This window comes from Lepisosteus platostomus, chromosome 6 (genome assembly GCF_059453375.1).
Source record: "Lepisosteus platostomus isolate fLepPlt1 chromosome 6, fLepPlt1.hap1, whole genome shotgun sequence".
NCBI lineage: Eukaryota > Metazoa > Chordata > Actinopteri > Semionotiformes > Lepisosteidae > Lepisosteus > Lepisosteus platostomus.
Genome location: NC_142616.1, coordinates 61,620,141 through 61,642,407, shown reverse-complemented (window position 1 = coordinate 61,642,407; position 22,267 = coordinate 61,620,141). Strand labels below are relative to the sequence as shown.

General features: G+C 36.9%; 1 protein-coding gene across 2 annotated transcripts; it reads right to left on the bottom strand.

Moving 5' to 3' along the window:
• Window positions 1–107: 107 nt before the first annotated feature.
• On the bottom strand, window positions 108–22,244 carry slc41a3 (solute carrier family 41 member 3). Of its 2 annotated transcripts, none has more exons than XM_088636759.1 (10): window positions 21,939–22,244; window positions 13,053–13,160; window positions 11,911–11,982; window positions 10,631–10,775; window positions 9,742–9,888; window positions 7,220–7,364; window positions 6,695–6,774; window positions 4,966–5,100; window positions 4,608–4,756; window positions 108–1,741 (listed from the first exon to the last, which is right to left on the bottom strand). In XM_088636759.1, exons 1-10 carry the CDS (start codon window positions 22,242–22,244, stop codon window positions 1,556–1,558), a joined length of 1,473 nt encoding a protein of 490 aa, XP_088492885.1. In that variant the 3' UTR covers window positions 108–1,555. The 2 variants fall into 2 exon arrangements, with proteins under 2 accessions (XP_088492885.1, XP_088492886.1); XM_088636760.1 differs by lacking the exon at window positions 21,939–22,244 and adding an exon at window positions 17,380–18,132.
• Between the last annotated feature and the right edge of the window lie 23 nt (window positions 22,245–22,267).

Here is a 22,267-nt window from a genome sequence, read left to right as displayed (position 1 = left end):
GTTTAGGTAAAATGCTTATTTAAATGTATGTTTTTATGGGACCCATAGTTTAAATATTCATATTGTGGTTCCTAAGATTGGAAAGAAGCATTTGACCTGACAACACATTCTCAAGAACGTTTATCTTTGTTAGTTGAACAGAGTCTTGCAACTCCAAAGTGATACATAAGAAATACTGTAACTGACAGATGTACAGTTGAACCAGACTAAAGAAACAGCCTCACATTATTACTCCTGAAGCTGTTCATGAGAAACAAAACAACAACATTGAACAGCTCAGGCATTCTTCATTTACCTTTTGTTTTATAAGTGTACGTTTAATCCCAGTGTCAAACACAGATCTTAAAAAGTATTTCCTTTTGCAAAGTGTTTAGTGTAAATAACATAAGTAACAAAAAGGTTTGGCAAATGTTCTAAAAACTAAAATAAACAGGCACTTCATTTGACCAAATTGCTGGTTTCAATCTGATTTAACCTAAAGTAAAAGATACATTTTCCTATTTTACCTAAACAATGCTATTAACTTGTAATACACTCTTCTACTGGTATTTAAAACATAATAAACTCATTGCACATCTATCAGGATCTTCTATCAGGATAACTATGAACAGATGGTAACTACTGTATGTAGACCTGAATGTAAATATATCAAACTACTGGAACAACATCTATTGAACTACAGAACTTCAAACGCTGTATTTAGACTATTGAAAATATATTAGAGAGAGAATAGTTTTATCTCTACATTAGTCTTTTTTTGGCAGTATATGTTTGGGATTTAGACAGGCTTGGGGAATATAATGTGAAAGGTGGTGAAGAAAATTAACCAAACCTTTGTGTAAGAAAACATGCTGCAAAGCTTTTGACAAAACATCTCTTGAAATAGACATGCTGTACAGCACCAACTGTAAACCACCTCTGTTAAAGATAAACATATTGGTTCCTTTGTCAGCTTCTATGCAAGAGGTAAAAGCTAACATACAGTACATGGCTCAAAGAAAACAAAAAAACAAACACAAATAAATTATTGCAAGGAGGTTTGTCTGTAGTCCCTGGGTCTAAAAGTTCAAAATATTGTCCTTTTAAGATCACAGGACAGTAACAGGTGTTCCAAGCTCATATGCCCATACTGTAACTGTGAGGAAGGGTGAAAAAGCAAAGCACATGACAGGAAAGGATTCTAAAGGATTGAAGTTTTTCAATTTCAGTCGGTCTTTTCTTGTGGTCTTCTGTTTCAGTTTAGATTTTTTTTTTAATGTAGCAATTGCATCAAAATGATCTGTCCTGTCAAAGTACTCAAAAACAGAAAAGAAAACCTGATCTCAGAACAAACAATAGATGAAGTGGGACAGAAAGACAAGGTGATAGTATGCCGATCTGCCTCGTGCAATCATGACGTGCAGTCACGCCATGTCCTCAGAACTGTTCACTGGAAGAAGTAGTATCTGGAATCATCTTGATACCCGGAGATGATCAAGCATCATCGTGCATGTCTTGCTTCAATGTTAGCTTTCAAGGATACCAGTATCATCGAATGCGGTGTGAAAAGGCATTCTTAGTGGCCCGTCTCCAGGCTGGCACCTTCGACAAGCATGATCATGCGGAAACAAAGAGCCAAGAAGCCCGTGCCCAGGAGGTCTCCCAGCGCAGTGAGGTACGGGATGGAGAAGTTATCAGGGTCCAGACCTCTGCGCCACATCAGTCTCACAATGATGTCAGCTACATACAGCAGAATGCCCACCTGAATTAAAACATAATTCAATGTTTGGGTTACAAATCCTTACAAGGCAAGTTGAGAGAATGCAGAAATTTACTTGAGAATGTAATGCCTTATTGTTGGAAAACTGCCTGATTTCAGTATATTTTATTGCACTCACTTTGTAACTGCATACTGTAATACTGTCTACTGTAGGTAGACACACAAAAGCCTTAAAAAAGTTATTGGTACCACTGTGGGTTTTGTAAACTATGAGAATAAATAATAATCCTGAAAAAATGCAGATAATGAAATAAGTTGTTCCAATTTTCTCATCTGGTTGTTAGGTTTTTTAAATAATACATTCACTGCCACCTCAATAAGTGAAGTAATATTAATTCCATGTTTATTGCAAAGCACTTTATTGGAATTGAAACATAGCAATCTAAATTTCTTGAACACACATTAAGTCCAAGAAATACAAAACAATCTGATTTAACTTAACCAGAAAAGCCACTAGATGGCCTCTTTAATTCTATAGCATATTGTTTTAATTTATGTTTCATTTGCAATGCTAACAGAAATCTGAATTACAATGTATTGGTTATTAAAACTGCACAATATGCAGGAATTATGATACAATAAGACTTTTGGATTATAATGGAATCATCACTGGAAACTTTTTCTTGCCTTTCCAAAAATTACCCTTTATTTTTTCATTCCAAAAACCACTGGTTAATATGAAACAACCAGACTTAATAGCCTTATGTTATTTGCTAGAGTTTCTACTGAATCTATCAAATAATTTCAGAAATAAATCTAATATTGCATTTTTAACTTTGAGCAAGACCTGTTTTACACTTTACATAAACATAATTGTTTTTCTCTTGGCTAAAAATGAGCTTTGGTGTGAATGAACTAAGAGTGAAAATGAACAAGATAAAACAGTCATATACATGTACATTACATCACTGAACTCACAAGACTAATATAAAACATGAAGGTATTTTTACTATCTGTAGTCACAAAAAACAGCCACAAACATACTGTTGCACAAATGAAGTGAACCACGTAGGCCTTATGGATTTAATCAAACATTTAAAATGTAGATACCAAACAAAATGATAGATAATGTGAACAAAAATGCAGATTAAAGAATCATGATAAGCTCCCAGCTAAAAAACGTGACACACTGCCAAAACCCCAAAGGAAGTGTGACCTCTTTTAGCACTAACACCGATGCATAAACCTGATCAGTCCTGGACAGACCGCTGTGAAAACTTCTGACACATTTCCTGTGCAGCTTTTCCCAGCTGGTGAGAGTTGTTGATTTTCGACAACAATGGCAATTTGGTACCACATAATCTATTACAGTAAATTTAAGTCCGGAGAAAAAGCTGGTCATGACAAGACCTCAATGTTTTTTTTTATGATGTTTTTCCACTGTAATCCTACAACGATGGTCTTGCATTGTCCTTTTGGAAAAGTGGCTTGCCAGATTGGACACATTTTTGGCTCAAGGACTTTGGCAACGTATCTTTGACCAATAATATCTGCCCTTATACAGAGGAAGTGTCCTCCAGACATCATCCACTTTCCGCTAGCTCTTTGGTTATCTTGACCAGCACAACAGATTAAAGCTCACTGTGGCACCATAATATTCTTTGTCTTTTGTCAGATCTGCCTGGGCAGAAAATGGCATTAATCTATGGATATGATCTTGCACCACTCTCTCTGCCACACCTGTGGATGTTCTCTGGCCAGTTGAAGGTGGGAATATCATATTGTAGCTGTCGCTAAGTGGACTGAACAGCCTGCGAGCATGTACTGTACATGTACATTTTCATTTAATGATGCACATGTTATTTCTTACTGGAATTTCTCATGCTGTAGCTGCAGCAATCTGAAAACAATTATGCAAATGAAGCAGATGGATGTGACAGTTCTGGGCTGGCGTGGGCTGTCCTACACAGATTTGGTTTCTTAGTTTTTCTGGACTAGCCTGCTGTGTTAAAGCAGAACACCTAAGTTTCCATTCACCTTCTCTCACAGCTTTCGATAATGCCAATATCAATTACAAAGATGTTGTGGTCATACTTTTCTTATTCTTACATGAATTAAAACTGTATCTTTTTGAAAGTGTATACAGATCCTTGCACAACTAAATTTAAACTCAAATACCGAACAATAAGCACCTGGCAATTTTATGAAATGTAACTTGAGTACAGTGAAAATAACAGTTCAATAAAGCTGATGCTGGGGAATTAATTTACTTACAATAACAACCTACAGTAAGAATATAAAAAAACACTTGCCTATCTTAACATACTGGGTATTTACTTTCAATAATTACCAAAGAATTAAAAAACACTTGCCTATTTTAACATCAACCAATATGAATTAAAACTACAAGCATTGGAAAATGCCAAATTGTGTGGCCATGTGCAAAATACGTAATACTGTATGATGGAAATATGCTTTTTGTTATGAATTATTTTCTACCGCACGTCTTATACTTGGGTTTCCATTCCAAATTATAACTGAACTATACTATTAACCTATTAATACTATTAACAATATCCAGGTGAAAACACCAGAACACAATGTAAATACACCATATTAATCTGGAAATATCTAGCCAACCAAATTGTATAGGTATTGAAAAATAATTATCTACAGTATTTATGAGCTTGTCTTTGGCTGTTAGCTGAAGGATCAGACTGTGTAACCAAGTGCATACATAATGTAGGCCAGTAAAAGGTACTGATGATAAAGGAGAAAAATATAAGGGAAAAAAACTTTTAAAACTTTGCTAGAAGTGAAACTTGCAGAGCTCTTAAGCTAATATATTTAAAACACCAAGCAGCAAACACCGAGAATCAAAGAGAGATCTAAAATATCTTCAGTGTACCTGCAGAAGAGCAGCAGTTAGGTAGAAGCCAATGAAGGTGAGTGAGATAGCCATGTGTCCTCCTTGCAACAGGCTGATTGTGTACAGGAACACTAGGTGTCCAGGAATCACCAACAGAAACAGCACACGGGCTGACTTCGAATTCACCCCTGCAATGGAAGAAAACACGATTGTGACCCTGCTCTGCCCTGCACGATCAAAATGGACACACACCACGACAATTGCTGGCTGGAATAAAATCTGGACAGGTGAGCGGGCAGCTACACAGGTACAGTACGTGAGCAGTGAGCTGAGAAAAAGCTGGAAAAATCATTTTGCAAATAAAAGATTCAGATGTTTCTTCCTCTCTTTCACCGACCTGAATAGAAGAAGGTAATGCAGGGGTTGGGCCAGTGCTGCCTCATCTTGTAGGGCAGCACCCCTGGCATGCTCCAAAAATGGAGATAAGTAGAGATCCGACTGGCCTGGATAGCTACCAGGTTGCCACCTACACCTGAAAGAAGGGGGAGAGCACGGTCAAAATACATAGGACCAAGTGCAATTAATAGCAAGGAGTCATTTTAGCAGGTTTGCTCCTAGTGATTTCCAAATACTAGAAGTGGTATAATTTTATCCAAAAAGGATATACAGTGCTCAGGATTTTATTTAAAGTGATATGTAAAAAGGAAAGGCTGTGTCCTTGTGCTACTCAATAATTGTTAAATTCACACACAAAAGGAACTGTTTTACAGTATATGTAAAAAGAAAATATTGAGCACATTACGCAATTAAATATGTACTTAGTGGTAAAGCTGGACTTGAACCGGGAACCTCCTAGTTATGGAATCTCAAGAGCCTTACTCTTTAACGTGATGTAAGAACAGACTGACGTAAAAAGGGAAGCACAGATGGCCCGCATGTTTCTCCTCTTTCCTTACACCCTGTAATATGTACCCACAGACCAAGGATCTTGTTTAAACTCAAAAGAGCTCCTCAAGGATGTTCATAAACATTGTAGCTGGATGGATGAAAAAGCCCACTACCCAAAACAAAGTTCCAGGCCTCAACATTTGCAGGTGAAGGAAAGATGTAATGTCACTCGACATCTCTATTTCTTCCTGTGCCTGCTTACTTAGTTTTAATGTTGAGTATTATGATGATAACCCCAAAAATGCTGTTTCTGCCACTGGGTTACATGATCCCTCCAAAGTACTTTAAAATATACATCTGTTCTTTGTTGAAAGCCTGGATGAATCAGCCTTTGTAAGAGAGACCACACCATGATCTTATAATAGTTGTTTTACTGTGTCCCTCAAGCCATTTGTGTTTTGATTTTTCACAACTGTTATTAAGGTTTGAAGGGAAGTAAAAATGTTTTTTGGTAAGATGCACTCTCCTTTCAATCAGCTGCACAAACTAGTGGCAGGTGTTTCAGTGGTAAGGGTTATGTCTTTTAATTATCTCAGGGTTTTGAACATGAGCTTTCTCTAATAACAGCAATTCAGGTCAGACTTGCTTCATCCGCATCTCTTGAGGTTTAAATATTGGAATGGTATGAAACTCACAGGTGTGGTGAAGTGATAAAAACTGTATTAAAAAAAATAAACCCAGGTCTAACATAACAGCTTAAATTTTCTTTCTCTTTCAACTCATAAATGCAGTGGCATGTATTTAATATCCAGGCTTCCAGAGCCTGAAGCATCCACTTTGATACCTATGCCAGAATATCTTTCGCTCTGGGGTGTACATCAAAATCAGAAAGGAGAGAGGCAGCAGGGAAACATACACAAACAAGCCATGGAATGACACAAATAAATAAAGAGGAAATACAAACCAGACAGCATACTTTATCACGGAAATGCATTAACTTTAATGAGTCCAATGTCTTTCTTCCAAAAGTGAACTCTCACTCAAGCTTGGGTGCTTACGAACAGGTTTTGTACCATATTGTTTGTTAATAAAATGCTGCTCTGATCTTTTAATCGATATGATAAGATTCAGTAACGGAATGCATCTTATATTGAAGGGATAACAAAACCAATTTACCCTGGGATCATTTCACAATGTAAATTAATATAAATGTTTCAAGCTTATACAGTGTCACTTACCATTGATTACCGGAGTAAAAACAGCCATGCCTTCAAAATTTGGGTCGGTTACTGTCTTGTCCAAAATCAGGCCACCAATACTGCAAGCAAAAGGCTTTATTACTTAACAGGCCAACTTTACAAATGCAGAAAATCCTGAGGAAAATAAAATTTGAACCTTGATCCTTATCAACATAAAATAGTAGCACATACTGTGCTGCTGGACTATCAAAAATGTATTTTTGAGGTCCACATGATTATACTTATTGCTGAAGTATAATTTATTTTACTAGTAGGATTTATACAGTATTGGAGTATCTCACCTACAATCCTCAAGGTTGTCAAAACCTTTACCTGACATTCTCACCACAGATTTGAATTATCCATTTTTTAACCCAATTTGATTTTATAGCCCAGGTCTAAAACACATGATTCAAAAAACCTGTTGAACTTGTGGACCTTCAATAATTGGGGAATTCTGGCTTTCAAAGACCTATGAAACTCTTCTACACTATTCAGTTCAGTACACTGGAATGGGTATTGTACCTGCTGATAGACATGGCAATGATGACTGGCTGCCAGCCCGATATCAGGACCTCCTTGATCTGTGGGCTACGACGGGCTACAATCACCCACAGTGGTATCAAGGCAATGAAGAGGGCACACACGAGTAGAGACAGGTACCACTGATCTGCAGAAAATAATCGTTTAAACGCAGGTTGCTTTTTGGGAGCACAATGATACTTCCCACTGTAACGTCATTTACATATGTAACCAGGTTTTTACAGTTGCTTTTTATCAAGAAATACCATGTTAAAACCATGTACAATATTCCCTGTGCTTTTTCTAACATTTATAAATAAGAAAATTAGATAAAATAAAACATTATTGTTGTGCTAAAGGATTTAAGAATGTCTATTCATATGGCCCCAGTTGTTTATATCACAGGGCAGATTAATGAGAATAATCTAACAGAATTAACTGTGCTCATCTGTTAAGTTTAATTGAATCCTAATTCCTTCCTTCCACTGTTAATGAGGCTATACATCTGGGAAATACAAATGATGGCTGAGTAAATATTATGTCTGTAAAATGTCAGAGAATATCTAAAGAATGATGGTTAGCTAGCCTGTACAAGAGATGACGTCTTGAAATGTTCACTGTTAAATCCCTGATATCCATTCCATGTGATTTTTGTAACTTTTTTTTAATTTTCTGTTCAAACAAACAAAACAGTTTCTGAAAAAGTCAGCCCTAGATAGAATCTGAATCTAAACCACCTACTTCACCTGTCTGTAAATATCAGTTACAGTCCCCTGATCTTTGCCTAAGGATTAATTAAAGATTAATTGATTAACTGTGGGAGTACGGAACAATATACTCAGCCATGCTGTTAAAGCTCATACCCAGGTGTCTTTCAAGAAACAACTGGAGTGAGATTCTTGTATCAATTAGCTGAATTTGTAACCTTTCTTGTGTTTTATAACCACGGCTGTAGAACAAGTGTGTTAGAAGTGTATTTAAAACATTTATGCTTTATTTGTTACACTGCATATTTTTAATAAAATGGGAATTTTAAGAGGCAGTTTCTTAATAGAATTAGTAGTCTAGAAGCTAAACAAACATCGGAGTGATGTAAATTTGTCATACACTCAACACAATTTGTTATTGCCCTTTGCTGACATCTGCTGGCAAAATAGTGCAATCAGCAGGATGACAAAGTTCTTTTTAAAGCAAAAGGTAATAAATACACAATAATACTGCATTAGACAAAGCAGCATAATAAACATTTGCTCAACTTTTTAATTTCACAAAGTGTTACAAACTTCATAAATGTTAAATATTTTTAAAGATTTACTGATTTGCAATTACCTAGAGTTTTAGTTTTTAGTTTGCTGTGTTGGTGATTTATTGCAAACTTTTTCCAAAGTTGTCTTCTTCATTAGTAACCTCCACAACTTGAACTCTGGCCATTCTTTCACACAACTGTAGGAGTGAAGTATTATATTGGAGCCCATCTTATAAATTCAGTTCTATCATCTTCCAGTGCTGGATGTCTTTTTTTATCCCTACTCTCATGTCAAATACATTCCATAAAAGTTCAGTGCAGCTAACATCTGGCAGTAAAAAAAGTCAGAGCATCAATTTTAAAACCTACATATCATTAAATATTGTTTTTCAAATTCTCCAACAGATATAAAGTGCATTTAAAGCTTATCAGTCTTCAGTCACTTTCATCGGTGTAAGTTAATTCTTCAAAAATGACTAGGGCATGATACAGTATGTAATGGCATGATTGTCTTCAGCCATGGGTGAACTTTTTAATTATTGCCAGTGTGATGGCACAAATTTGCCTTTAACCATGATTTATAATAAGTATCAGGACTCAAGTAGGTATTAAGAGGAAAGTTATGCCAAAAAATATTACGTTACATTTTAATGTATCGATTGCTCTTAACTTAATTTTGGGAAACACAGAACATGCTGTCCAACTGGATTCCAGGAATGGTATGTGACAGAGACAGAATCCAGCTAAGTGCAGACAGCCACAGCTGCCTCTGTAAGGAGGTGTGGAAATCTGCCCCATCCCTCCAGTGAAAAGCCCTGATTGGATCAGGAACCTTTACTGCACATGAAGCATGTTAGCAGAATAGTGTGGCTCCAAATAAGGTCAGGTATCTGTTAATTAATACCCAAGCTGAATTGTTGTTTTATTATTTCTGTTCAAGTCACCGTTTTCCGCCTGGGATTTCGGGAACTGGTTTTGGAATTAATACTTTAGTCTGATTACAGCTCTGCAGGGGTTTACATGTGAACTAAAATGCAATTAAAGAGAGAACCATAGTTCACGAGATACATTCAGGGAATGAATGACTCTAAATCAAAGTTATGGTAGCCTTACAGATAAACGGTCTTGAGTCTTGTAAATTTTGAAAGAGCTTGTTGTGAATACTTGGGGGTCATAAATAAATACAGCATAAGAAGACATGAAGGAGGAAATAGTGACTGATGCAGCGCTACTAAAAGGATAGTTTCCCATGTTTCACTTTCATGTATTTGAACAATACCTCTGTATTGGTAGAGTATGCTGCTAACCCCTGCCAGAAGTGAGAGGGTTATCAGGTCTCCCAGGCTGGCTGCAATGGGAGTAGCCACGTTGTCAGGGTTTATTCCAACTTTTCTTGACCCAATAATTACGCCGATCATGACCAGACCTGAGAACATAATTGAGACAGTAAGTGTCAACTGTCCACGCCATGCAAGAGGCTTGAGAATGCTATGCTGGGGGAGGAGAGGGGGAAGGGATTTAAGTCTAAGGCTATATGAAAGCATGTACAAATACACATAATGCATCTGTCTAAAGAACTACAATCAAGCACATTCCTACTTCAAAACCACAGTAAAACACTTTCCATCAACTCTGCTGTGGTCGACAAATGCCATTCCAGATGTTCCTGAATTCCGAAACACACATGCACAAGTAAACTAGAACACTACCAGGCATCAATATTTAAAACATTTTCATGCTAGCTATTTGATCAATAACACAAACATATGGAGAAGGACATCAAACATTTTCATGGTAGGACAGAATGCAGCATGGAAACCCATACGATTCCCACAGACTGATTCAGCTATAAACCAAAACCAGCTGATGGATTTTTCAACTCTGTTCTTATACCGAGTAAATCTGCTCAAAACCACCGTACTGTCAAAATTGCCGCACATTCTGCTTCATCACACCATATTTGAGAGCCTTCATCTCACAAAAGCTGAAATGGATCAAAATTGTCTTTCTGAAGGAAGGCTGGGCTACAGTTTTCTATTTTATTATGTCCAATCTTGAAATGATTGGACATAATAAATGTCCAATAAAAGGTGAAGAATTCTTGATTAACGTGTGTCAAAGGATAATGGAATTCACACCACATATTCATTTTGTAGTCATCATTTTACCTAGGGAAAGTGCAGCAATAAAAGCAGTAGTGACACTGCTGGCACAGAGCACTGCAGCCTTGTCCAGTTCAATGTGTCCTTTGGATATTGACCCCAGGATCACAGCTGCCACAGCTGCCAGTAGCCCCACCACAGTGGCCTGGACCTGTGAAGAGAGGGAAAAGAAGACACCAAATCTGAAGCCTTCATTTCCACAGCTGTAGCAAACATCACATAGATGAGGCCTTTTGGCTCACCATAACACCTTTTATAACAAGTACTGTATAAACCAAAACCAGCTGATGGACATTTCAACTGTTCTTACACTGAGTAAATCTGTACACAAGCGATAACTGGAGTACTGTCAAACCTACTGTGTATTCTGCTTCATCACGCCATATTTGTGCAAGAGCCTTACCATGTTAAGTAAGATTAATTAATCAAAGGACCTTATCAAGCTTCTTCTTGAATGATGCCACTGAACCAGCTGTACTTGGGCAGCTTCTTGAAGTAGCATACAGTATTTTCTGCTCAGCCTCTTATTTTCATTCTTGTGTGTACGTTTCAGGACTCGTTCTTACAATCTTATGGCGGAATCATGACACAAATTCAACTATTTACCTACAACACTGAGACTTCAATGAGAAGCACCACAAGAGAGTGAAAAGATGCATTCTAAGCCATGTGGTCACTCTCCATAGGAGTAACAGTTACAGTGTGTTCAATTAACGACTGCAGGGACATCCACTATAGATAAGAGGAGGACCATTTTTTGAATTAAAATACATTTTAATGATAGGATTTAATACTAGTTGGCTTCAAGCTCGTGTTCCAGATTGTCAGAAACCCTTGAGGAAGTTCCTTCCCCTCTTGTGGCTTGCTCTTTCAGTGAGATGTACTGTAATACTGAGCTTTTACTGCACCTCCCACCAGCAGTAGTTGACAGTTTAACCCTTTGCTAAAATTGTTAATTAATGGAAGCATCTGCTAAATTACTATCACTGTTATTTAAATTGGAACAACAGTCAGATTACTACAGACTGTGAATAGTTAATGAAAGATTCTCCTCCAAAATTGCTCAGAGCAACACGACTATCACACCATTCAGTAAGTCTCTCTGTTTCCTACCAAATCTGGTGGGAATTCTACATTTCCCAAGCAAACTTGACTAACATGAAATCTCTGTAGCTTCCCTTGCAAAGTCACCTTTTCTCTGGAATAAGCAGTTAAGCGGATTTGGGATACTGGGCGGGAGATACTGAAGAAATGGAGAGACTGTTTTATATGATCTGTATGGTTACCTGAATCAAAGCCAGGTTAGAGGTCACCATTCTCCACTGCTGGCGGGTGTCATCCATCTGTCCAGTATTAGCCTGGTGAACAAAGACACAGGCACCGTCAACTGAAGTTCAAGCTGGTACAGTATGTCAAAACATGCTGATTTGTACAAAACTGTCTTGTTCTCTGCTTACTCTTCACTACCATATGATATCCACTTCTTTCCTAGCTGGAATTCTGTGTCCACAATCTTAGTCTAATCCAATATAAAGAAACACAAAATATCTTAGTGGAAAACGCTGTATAATAATAATTACATTTCTACTATTACTAAAGAAATATCCATGAAAAGATCCGTATTTTGTATACTGTATTTTGCCATTGTTTAATAATGAATATGTATAAACAATATACCGAAAATATTAAAAGCTGTTACTAACTGTGCTCTTACTGTACAGTATATAGCAGGTCTCTGTACTCTACAGCTCAGTCATTGTGTTAACAAAAATACCATTAGAGCCTTCCATTATTTTTCTGGGAAATCTACTTCTTTCCTTTCAAATTACTTTGCCTTGCAAGAAAATTAATTCTATAACCTCCTTTGATTTCCAAGGATGGGTGGAAGTGCCTCTTAAAAATGCTACATTAACAAATACTTCTGACAAATGACTCTCCTTGTATTAAATCAATGAGAACTTCACCTTGAGTACTGGATTATTTTAAAGAATTGTTCAAAGATTTTGATTAGTTCCAAATTATTAATTGTTTAGGGGTTTTATCACATATCCTAATATATATACATATGGTACAGTATATTAGCATATATATACTGTATAGTAGTATATAGTATATAAACAATATACAGTACTATTTTGTAAAATGCTGTGTGCTGAGGTAAAAGGTTGAAGGACCTAACTGTATGTCTGCCTGAAAAGGTTATGTAGTAAAATTGAGAGACACACCAATGGTGGAGCTTCTACTCTGGCCTGTGCTAAAACAGGACACTGAAAACTGCTAACATTTCCTCAGAACCAATGCCATGTTTAATATACAGTTCTCAAAACAGACATATCTCCATATCTAGATTTCATTCAAGCCACAAATATAAAAAAGAGCTTGACACGGAAGATTTTATAGTTTTGAATGCTGTTTGTACTGTACTTACAGCTGTAGACAAACGGGATGCAAGGGTCATTTCAAGGTTTCCTTTGAGTCCTACCAAGGCTGGCACTAAAATGAATACTTCTGTAATCTTTTTAAACACTTCCCAGTGCTGTAAAAAAAAGCAAAATAAATTAAAGGTGGTTAAAATAACCATTTCACAATTGTCACATACCGTATGGTAGAGCTCTGCATATAAACATAATAATATATAGCATGGGCCTATTTTAATGCATTATGCACACACTTGCACTTGAAAAGTATTGCATGTAAATTCTACATCCTATCAGGAGAACAGCTGTCCTGAAGAATACAACCATCAGTCTTGCGTCCATTGTATAAAACAATTCATCATCTAAGCTGATTTTACATGTCAGCAGAAAGCTGTATAGACCTTTATTGCCTGCATTTTCTGTCTACCTTTGACTGTTGAAAATTACACTGCAATCAATGTTGTTTTAATACTGCGCAAATTGCAGTTTTTCAAAATTCAAATATGGCTCGAGGACAGATGCTAAAATAGTGCTGAAGAGCTCCACTTTCAATTAACATGCATCTGTGCTCGAAAAATAATATCCTCGCAGTGCTGAGGCATCTGAATACACCAAAGGGGCCTCATTTTTAACAAGGCTGTAAATTCAAAAGAATAAGGGATATAAAAGAGTTTACAGAATATTAGAACTGTAAGTGCTGTAATTCCAAGTCGAGTCATAGAAAGTGAAGATTATTACTGAAGGCAAGAGTTAGTGGAAATAAAATGCCTTCAGGTCTTTATTCTACCCAGTTTCTACAACTCACTGAATATTCAATCCTGCAGTTTTATCTTTCATCTCACATGCTTCACTGCTATCAGTATTCTAAACCCTTTGACTAACTCAAATGCATTCACAAACAGTGCACATCACTCAAACCAATGCCAATAACTGTTTGCCATAATTTAATTCAAAATTAGTTTGAGCAAACTGCAACAGGTAAGTTAGCACATAGAAACTCAAGATCAATTCCAGCTGATCTTGTATTGTTACACATACTGCATGTGATTATATTGTTAACAATAACTTAGAGATTCACCAAATTATCAAAACAATTCTTCACGTCTTCAGTTTGCAAAGTGCCTTTACTGAAGACATGGTAATTATCTTAAGGTATCATAGCATAACATTCACTAATATACTAGTTTATTTCAAGAATTGGCTAGCTGAGCTCATAAAAACATTTTTGCTAAGTGAGCATCCTCTCACTTAAAATCTATGTGTAAAAAATACAGCAAAAGGTTCAATACATATAAACAGTTGACCAGGCTCGGGCCCAGTGTTCCAGAGCAATGTAGCTTAACCACAAAACACCCACAACGTAAAAGTTAGACCTAAATTAAATCCAAGTGCTGACTCAGCCAGGAACGGCAAATCCCAAAATTAGTACTTTAGTACATGCATAAGTCTTTAGTGCACACACAAAACTCCCATCAAGTGATCTTGTGGAATTTGAAACATGCAAAATCTGGGAGTCATAGTTTTGATTTAATTTGAGCTCAATTCTGTACTTTACAAATCTAAATCAGCTGTACTTACAGTCTGAACTAGTGGAACGTTAAGTTTGTAACTATTCATTAAAGTACAAGGGATGAAATTCCTTCAAAATTCAAAATTTGCTAAGCTTCAATCATGGCAGTCTATACATACTACCTGAGCTCATCGGAGGAATTGGCCTTAATTAGGTTCTACAAAGAATAAAACACGTTGATGAATTACCCACAACAGCACAATCAGGTAGGGCTGGGTGATATGGCCAAAAACATTATCACGATAAAAATATCAGTCGACATCGATAATTATCGCAATAAATGTAAAATCATTATTTCTTTCAAGTTTAAAGGCAGATTTTTTCTCCTGAGTGAAAGTTGAAGAAACCAGACAGTTAATTGGTAAATTAAACAACTCTTTATTTTAAAAACACAACAAATAATTTCCAAACAGCAGAAACATTAAACAAATCTGTTAGCTGCCTGGTCTGTACCACGCACCCGCCCTCGCACAGTATTTTTTGCGCATGCACATATCATGCGCAAAGCATAAACATATATATCGAATTTTTGTTTAAATTATATCGAGGATAATTATATCGCGATAATTATTGTTATCGAATTATCGCCCAGCTCTACAATCAGGTTTCATATTTAAGGTACAAGCATTTCCTGGGACTAGTGAGAACTAATTTCTCACTAATCAAGTATTAGTGATGGGAGAGTTGCCCAATTTATAATAGCCTTTTCAAAAGTTTTCTTACATATTTAATACAATCGGTAAAAAACGCATACAGTACTGTACACTGTGCCTTGAAAAACAGTAACGTAACTTAGCACAACACAAAAATGCTCCTTATCCTGTCATAGAAATCTTAGGCATAGAAAATGGACAGAAGAAAAAAACCTTTGCTCTTTTGTCAAAATCTTAGGCACATTGTAGGAAATGACTCATCTGAATTCTTCTAGAAATGTCCGGATGACATTCTCTGATCTCAATTAGCAACCAAACAAGCAAAACATGCTCGATGGTCTCTGTTTTAATGTTGTTTATTATACGATATATTATCCGTTTATGTGTATTACAACAACTTTGATGACACTCAGTTAATGAATACAAGATTATACAGACATACATATAACTTGCCATAGCTGATCTTAACTGTCACAAAACAATAATACATATAAAAAGTCTTTAAATATAGGGAGCTATTTTTAAAAGCTGGCATGTCCTGGCTGTCATTCCTCTGCCTTTCTGATTAGAGACTGCTATATCATGGCCTTTCTGGGTTCGAGCCCAGTACCACAGTTCCCCTGGCTGTATCATTCACTGTCCTCCAAGCTTTCATTTGACTTTGTCTTCTCTCAGTCAATTTTTATTGTAGTCAGTCTCCAAGACATTTACCGCAGAAAGCTTTCTCATCCCTTCCAAAAGATGCATTACTTTTTTCAAGAGATGACCATAGCACAGTGAGCATACATAATGGTGTCAGAAGGATTGCAGCATGTGTTACAACAAACACGTTTTCCTCATAGTGTTTTATTCATAAACCTACAATAATCAACCTATTGATTTATCTAAAGTCAATCTGAGCTTAGATCGTTTTTTATGATCAAATATTATACCCATGAGTATGCTTTGCATGCCCTGCTAAGTTGTTTTTATATTAAAGGCATCTACCTATTTATGTCAAGAAAGGATGTTAAAAATGTGCAGTGAGACCCTATCTGAAACACTGTGCACTATTGTGGTTGTATCTTTAAAAAAACATAGACAACACACCATCTAAAGTGACCAATTAAAGTAAATATAAACAACAATATGAGAGGAGAAACATTCCAGGTTTTGAAGAATATTCTACACTTGGACATTAAAAGCACAGCAAAAACTATGAGGGAATATGATTTCAAAAATCCCAAACAATAGTGACAAAGATGACAACAGATGGACAGGGACAAGCAGAATCTGAGGGGAGAGGCACTAAAAACTGAGAACAGGAGGTACTTTTGAGGCTTGTGAAAGTATGGAAAAGCTTCATGTTGTTAAAATATTGCTGAACCCAATTGCCTGGAAACTTTCAAGAAATTGTTTGACAAGATCAATAAGCTACTATTAACCAAAAATACTAGACAGATCAAATGGCCTCCTATTTTTGTATTATGTTCTTAATAACATCCTCGGAAGAACATTTTTCAAAATGTTGTAACTTTTATAGTCAAGAGGTAAGTACAATATTGTCAATGCCATCATTCCATCATCAATGAAACTTTTAAAGGTATATTTTTGTATTACAGTGCAAGATCACTTAAAAGATCAAAAGACTAAGGAATGATAAACTGTGCTTGTTGAGAGGAAGTATATTAAGTGTGTTCAAATAGCTTCTGTGGACAGGTCAGACTCAATGCAATCATATTAAACTACAACAGGAAGCACGATGAGTCATTTTCAAGTCGCATTTCCAATCAATTCTCGCAGATGCAACAAGAGGGAAAACTTTTAGCCTGTAGCTATGAAGGTGACATTTCAAACACATTTTAAGCTAGAAAGCATTTTCATAATGTTACCTTTTGCAAAATTGGAAAAGCCTCAGGTGTAACTCCAACTATATCCCATTTTATCAATAAAATATGATCTTATTTTTTATCAGAATAGTGACATCTGCATATACTGTAGTGCTGTAACAGTTAGGACTATCTTTACACAATCTTTCCTGTCCACTATGGAACAACATTTTGATAAAAGCAAACCGGTTAGGTTTTCTATGGGGTTTTACAACATACTCTTAACAGAAAACGGGAAAGTACCTACTTGCACAATGTCCATCACTAAGCCTGCTGCAACCATCCCTAGGCCTGCTACTAGGTATGGCACAAGAACTTGGGATGCAATACTCCATGAGCCCTCAGGGAGGAAGCCATTGGCAGATTTGGTGAGCTTGCAGGTAAACCCACGCAGCTTCTTCCCCTCATAACAGAGCTCCAGTTCCAATTGTGTGACCACCATGATCCTTGGTGGCAAGTTAGCCCATTCTCTTAAGGAAAGAGTGAACCCTTGACCTGCACCTGTTGATCCCTTTAGTTTCTCTAATCAAATACAAATCCTGGTGTCCATTGTCTCTTCATGCACAGCAGTCAGAATATAAGACAATTCGTCTGAGATCCGTAAACTGTCAGGGAATTTCTTTTAGAATTGCAGAGCTTTCCCAGTTCTTTTCAAATAAAGCAGCATCAAGAACATTCCTCTTTTTCTTGCAGTTAGCATTAGCTCATCTTTCATGAAGTGACACTTCTAAAGAACTTGCATACCAGTTGTTACGGATCCTTAATAAACGTCAGTCTGCTTCCAAATTGTTTTGTCAGTGAAATCTCAGAAAGATTTCTCTGGAATGCACATCGAGCAACATCACTGTTTCTGAGTTTCTACCTTCTCATGAATAAGCTTAGAGTCTCCTCTATGCAAGGTCAGCACATCGCAAGCAAGAGCATCTTCTCAGGGGAGCGGCTGTGGTTTGAGAGAAGAAACACTAGAGAATCGCTGTGCTCTGGGCTCCCGCAGTCAGACACGTACCTGTCAGGAACACATGCCAGCTCTTTAGAAATAAGCCCCGGCTTTTTTTCCTTTTTTGAGCGCGTGACATCACTGTGGTATGCCCTGTCATGTTCCTCTGCTCTTTCTCCTTCTCAGACCCCGTTAAGAATTCTGTGACACAGGCCACCCGCGTTATCTAAAACAAATACGCTTATCGCTTGTCCTCCCTTTTCAAGATTAAGCAGGTTTCCGAGAACCTCTGCTGATTAGGTGACTAAGCACACCCATGACAGATTATAAAGTAGTCCTGATTAGTCACTGCTGCTGCTGCTGCTGCAGTGTGGTGTTCGTGATGGCAATCTGAGCAGCCCAGAAGACACCTGTTTCAAAAGAAGAAGAGCTCGAGAATTACAGACACTCCCTCCTGCATACGAGGCAAGTCTAGGCCTTTAAGTCATGCACACTCAGAATCCATTAGTCTAACAGTGACATGTTAAAGGTTATTCATTGATTTTCTGTGTGCAAATATTTGCTTTCCAGCGGTATATAAAAGAATAAAGTACAGAGAGAGATGTAAGCAGTTTCAGCTTCAACGTCTTTTTTCATGTTCTATTGACCAGACCTGAGAACTAGACCTGAAAAAAAACTAATACATAAAGCAAAACAAGTAAGACTCTTTAAATACAGCTAGAGGCATTTTAGGCTAAGTGAGCTGCACCCTTTAATTTAAACCAACACCAGGCGATAAACATTTGAAGTCTGTTACCTGTGTAAATCTGCAGATTTTAATATTTTGAGTCTGTGTATAGTCAAACATATTTCTTGTATTCTTTATTAGTACAACATACTTTATGTAAGAGTCTATACTTATGAAAGCCTGCCATAAAACTATATAAAACGTACAGTACTCAATATGTTTTCCTGTTATGGATGGCTCAGAAAACCTCTCTACTTCTAAAGTAAAATATTCAACACCTGCTATTATCAAATATTAATGGATTGGAACACCTTTTGACAAATATCCTTTTATATTGTAGCTAGCAACTTCAGTTTACTTAAGCCAGGCAGCCAACAGCTAGTTTTAAGGGAAAAACTGGTTTCCTGTACATGCCCAGAAATGGCAGTGATAACAGAGAAAAAGATTTGCAGACAAAAGCAGACAAAACATCTAGGGCACAATCATTAATTCATACTTGAAGAATCTATCCCAACTTTATTATTATCAACCACTGTTGCTGCTAGTATACTTTTACAACTAGGAATAATAATGACGAGAAAATAAATATTTAATAAATAGAATTTTTACAGAATATCTTTAAGTACACACTACCTTAGAGAAAAAAACCCTGTTCTTATCATCAAGGTAAAAACATTTGTTGACTTGAACACCACCACACAAACACTCAAACAAGGCCTGACTTGGACACATGTGTGCTCAATAAATATTTGTTTAAATTACTGTTCATTAAATTATACATTCACATCTTTCAGTAGAAAACTGAGTGTCATTTCTGCTCTGCTTTGTATTGTCTCATTATGTGCCATTTTGGCACTTCTACATGTGTGCTTATTCACTGACACTGCAAGCCACAATTTCTAGACGGCAATAATCTTGATTGCAACATTTTGTTCAGGAAGGTAATTTTTTCATATTTGCAAACCCTTAATAAAAATTGAGACATACTGTATAAGATAATATCTGCATGTCAATGTTGCATAAATTGACATTCAAATATTACTATTTTACCATTAGGTAGCCATTTGAAACCAACAGTATCAGTATGGAGAAAATACTATGATTATTCAATAGTTATTTTCTAACTTTTTACATATTTTGTTTACTGGCAACTTAATCTGAGGCCTATTTTTTAGATGTCATATGTGAAAATATTTCTGTTGTGTCATTTCATGTTCATGACTTTATATTCCTAGAATTTGTAAATCATCCATCGTAGGCACCATTAGAATTACCATTTTTCATTTTGTCTTTCAATGGGATTTGCACACCTATTAGCATTAATTTCAAAGGGCTGGAAGAACACAGACTCGTCTCAGAGGCCAACTGGTAGCCATCCAAAGTAATTAATTAAATCTATTTTTAGGATAGTTTTGATATTATGTACAATTCAACGCAATAACTGAAGAAAGAAGCTGAAGCGAGTAACTTAAAAAACCCAGTGTTTTCTGGGAAGGTTTTATAAAAGAAAAATTGCATTTTCAATTAAATTAAATGAAATGTAAAAATATCAACAGGAAGTGCGTTTATTATTACTGTTGCTTTCTTATCAAGAGTATACGTGAAATAACATAGTGGAGAAATGATTACAACCTTTAATGCAGCAACAGTTACTTTGGAATACATACTTCTTTTCCCCTGTTTTGTTGCAAGTTTTAAATCTGTACCAGCTCTTAATCACAGTACACCAGCTTTCTTGAACACCCCTCTAGAATTCTCCAGCTGATCCGTAGACCCACCACAAAAGGGAAAACATCTTTAACAGGTGTTGAGCAATCAAGTATGAGCGGACAACACATTTCATGTAAGATACCAAATGATAATTTAAAAAAAATGTTTGAAGGACTGATCTGAAGGCTGAATCACTCTTGGCTCAGTTTATACCATCCAAACTCCTCCAAAACTCCTCACTGCATTCCTAAATACACTGCGCTACACTTGGAAGAAGATGGATATACAGCAGTAGTCACACTCCTCAGATTCAAGGTCATTTTACTTTCCCTGTAATCCTATGTGAGCTATTTGAGGCCCATTATAAAACTACAAAGTGTGTGCCCGAGTGGAATATGTTGGAGGTTTACCAAGGACATCTGGCCTAGATAAACATAAATTACCCGTATGTTCTTGTAAAAGATACAGGATGAATACAAGGTTTGGGGGAAGGCTGGATACACAGTCACCAAATATTTAGAAAGTTATAACTGCAGGACTTCTGTCTGCATATTCTGATTATTATCTGGTTAATTGATTTTTTTTGACAATTTTAAAGAAGCTGATGACCTGTTTTTTTAACAGCATCTGTTTCTGCTTTTTAGATTTAGGGTATGATTACATGGGGCATTTCAGAAGGTTGTTTAAAAACAGGAAGGATCACTTTGTAGTCAGGTAACAATTTCTGCAGTAAATATAGTGAATGCCAAGTACTGTAGAGTGTTGAAATTTTGTATATCTAGTAAATTGATGCCTTTAATTAAAATGCCCAAATAAGGACTGAATCCAGAGGCACCCAAAAGGGGGTGATGCAAAATGCCTTCAATGATTGATTACACACAGGGTTATCGAAGTACAACACAGACTCCTTCTTCACCTGAACTTTATACCAACTATGCTGAGGTTGGCAGCATACTCCAATCAAGGCAGATTAATAAGAAAGGTGAGCCCACACCTGCAGCTCAATGGGAAATCTAGCATAGTCAATCCAATTGACAATATATCTTTCGTAGGAGTTTTATTATTTTTTTTCTGTTACCATTTTAAATGCAATTATACTCTGAAACCACAGCATTGTACAGTAAATGTCTGTAACTTGAACTTTGCAAGAGATGTGTGCTCCCTAGTGGTGACATCTTGTCAGGGTAATTTATCACAATAACCAGAACATGATGACCTGATCTTTCATCCTGTCTCTCTTTCACTGTGATATTTGCATTTGCCTAAAGTGGGACATCAAAAGCTTTTTTTCCCCAAAAAATACCAGCATAACTATACACTACGAAAGCAGAAACTGCAATATTCCCTGAGAGGGAAGACTCTGACTAAGAAGAAGAAGAAGAAGAAGAAGAAGATACTGATTTACAAAACTCCACCTACAGCAGACACTCACCTGTACACTGTCCAGAACCATGCCTGCCATCACCATGCCCAGCCCAGCCAAAAGATACGGGAAGACCACCTGGAAACAGATTGCCAGAGAGGACTCGTCTTCAATCTTCACCATGGCCGTTTTTTCCTCCACCTGCCGCTTCTGGGGAACCTGTTGTGGCGACGCCAGCACATCCTGCCCCTCGGACGAGCCCGCCTGCCTGTCATTGTGTTTGTTCTTGCCCTTGGATTTGGACTTGTGCTTGGAGCGCTCGCCGTTCTTCGACCGGCCCTCTTTTTTCCTCTGCCGCGGCTCCACCCCAGCCATGGTGTTCCCCTGCTGGACTCCTG

Coding starts and splice junctions, on each gene's coding strand:
- slc41a3 (XM_088636759.1), bottom strand. CDS start 22,244: ATGGCTGGGGTGGAGCCGCGGCAGAGGAAAAAAGAGGGCCGGTCGAAG. Junction 6,775..7,219: donor ATTGCCATGTCTATCAGCAG/GTACAATACCCA, acceptor TTTTGCTTGCAG/TATTGGTGGCCTGATTTTGG. Junction 1,742..4,607: donor TAACTGCTGCTCTTCTGCAG/GTACACTGAAGA, acceptor GTTTTAATTCAG/GTGGGCATTCTGCTGTATGT.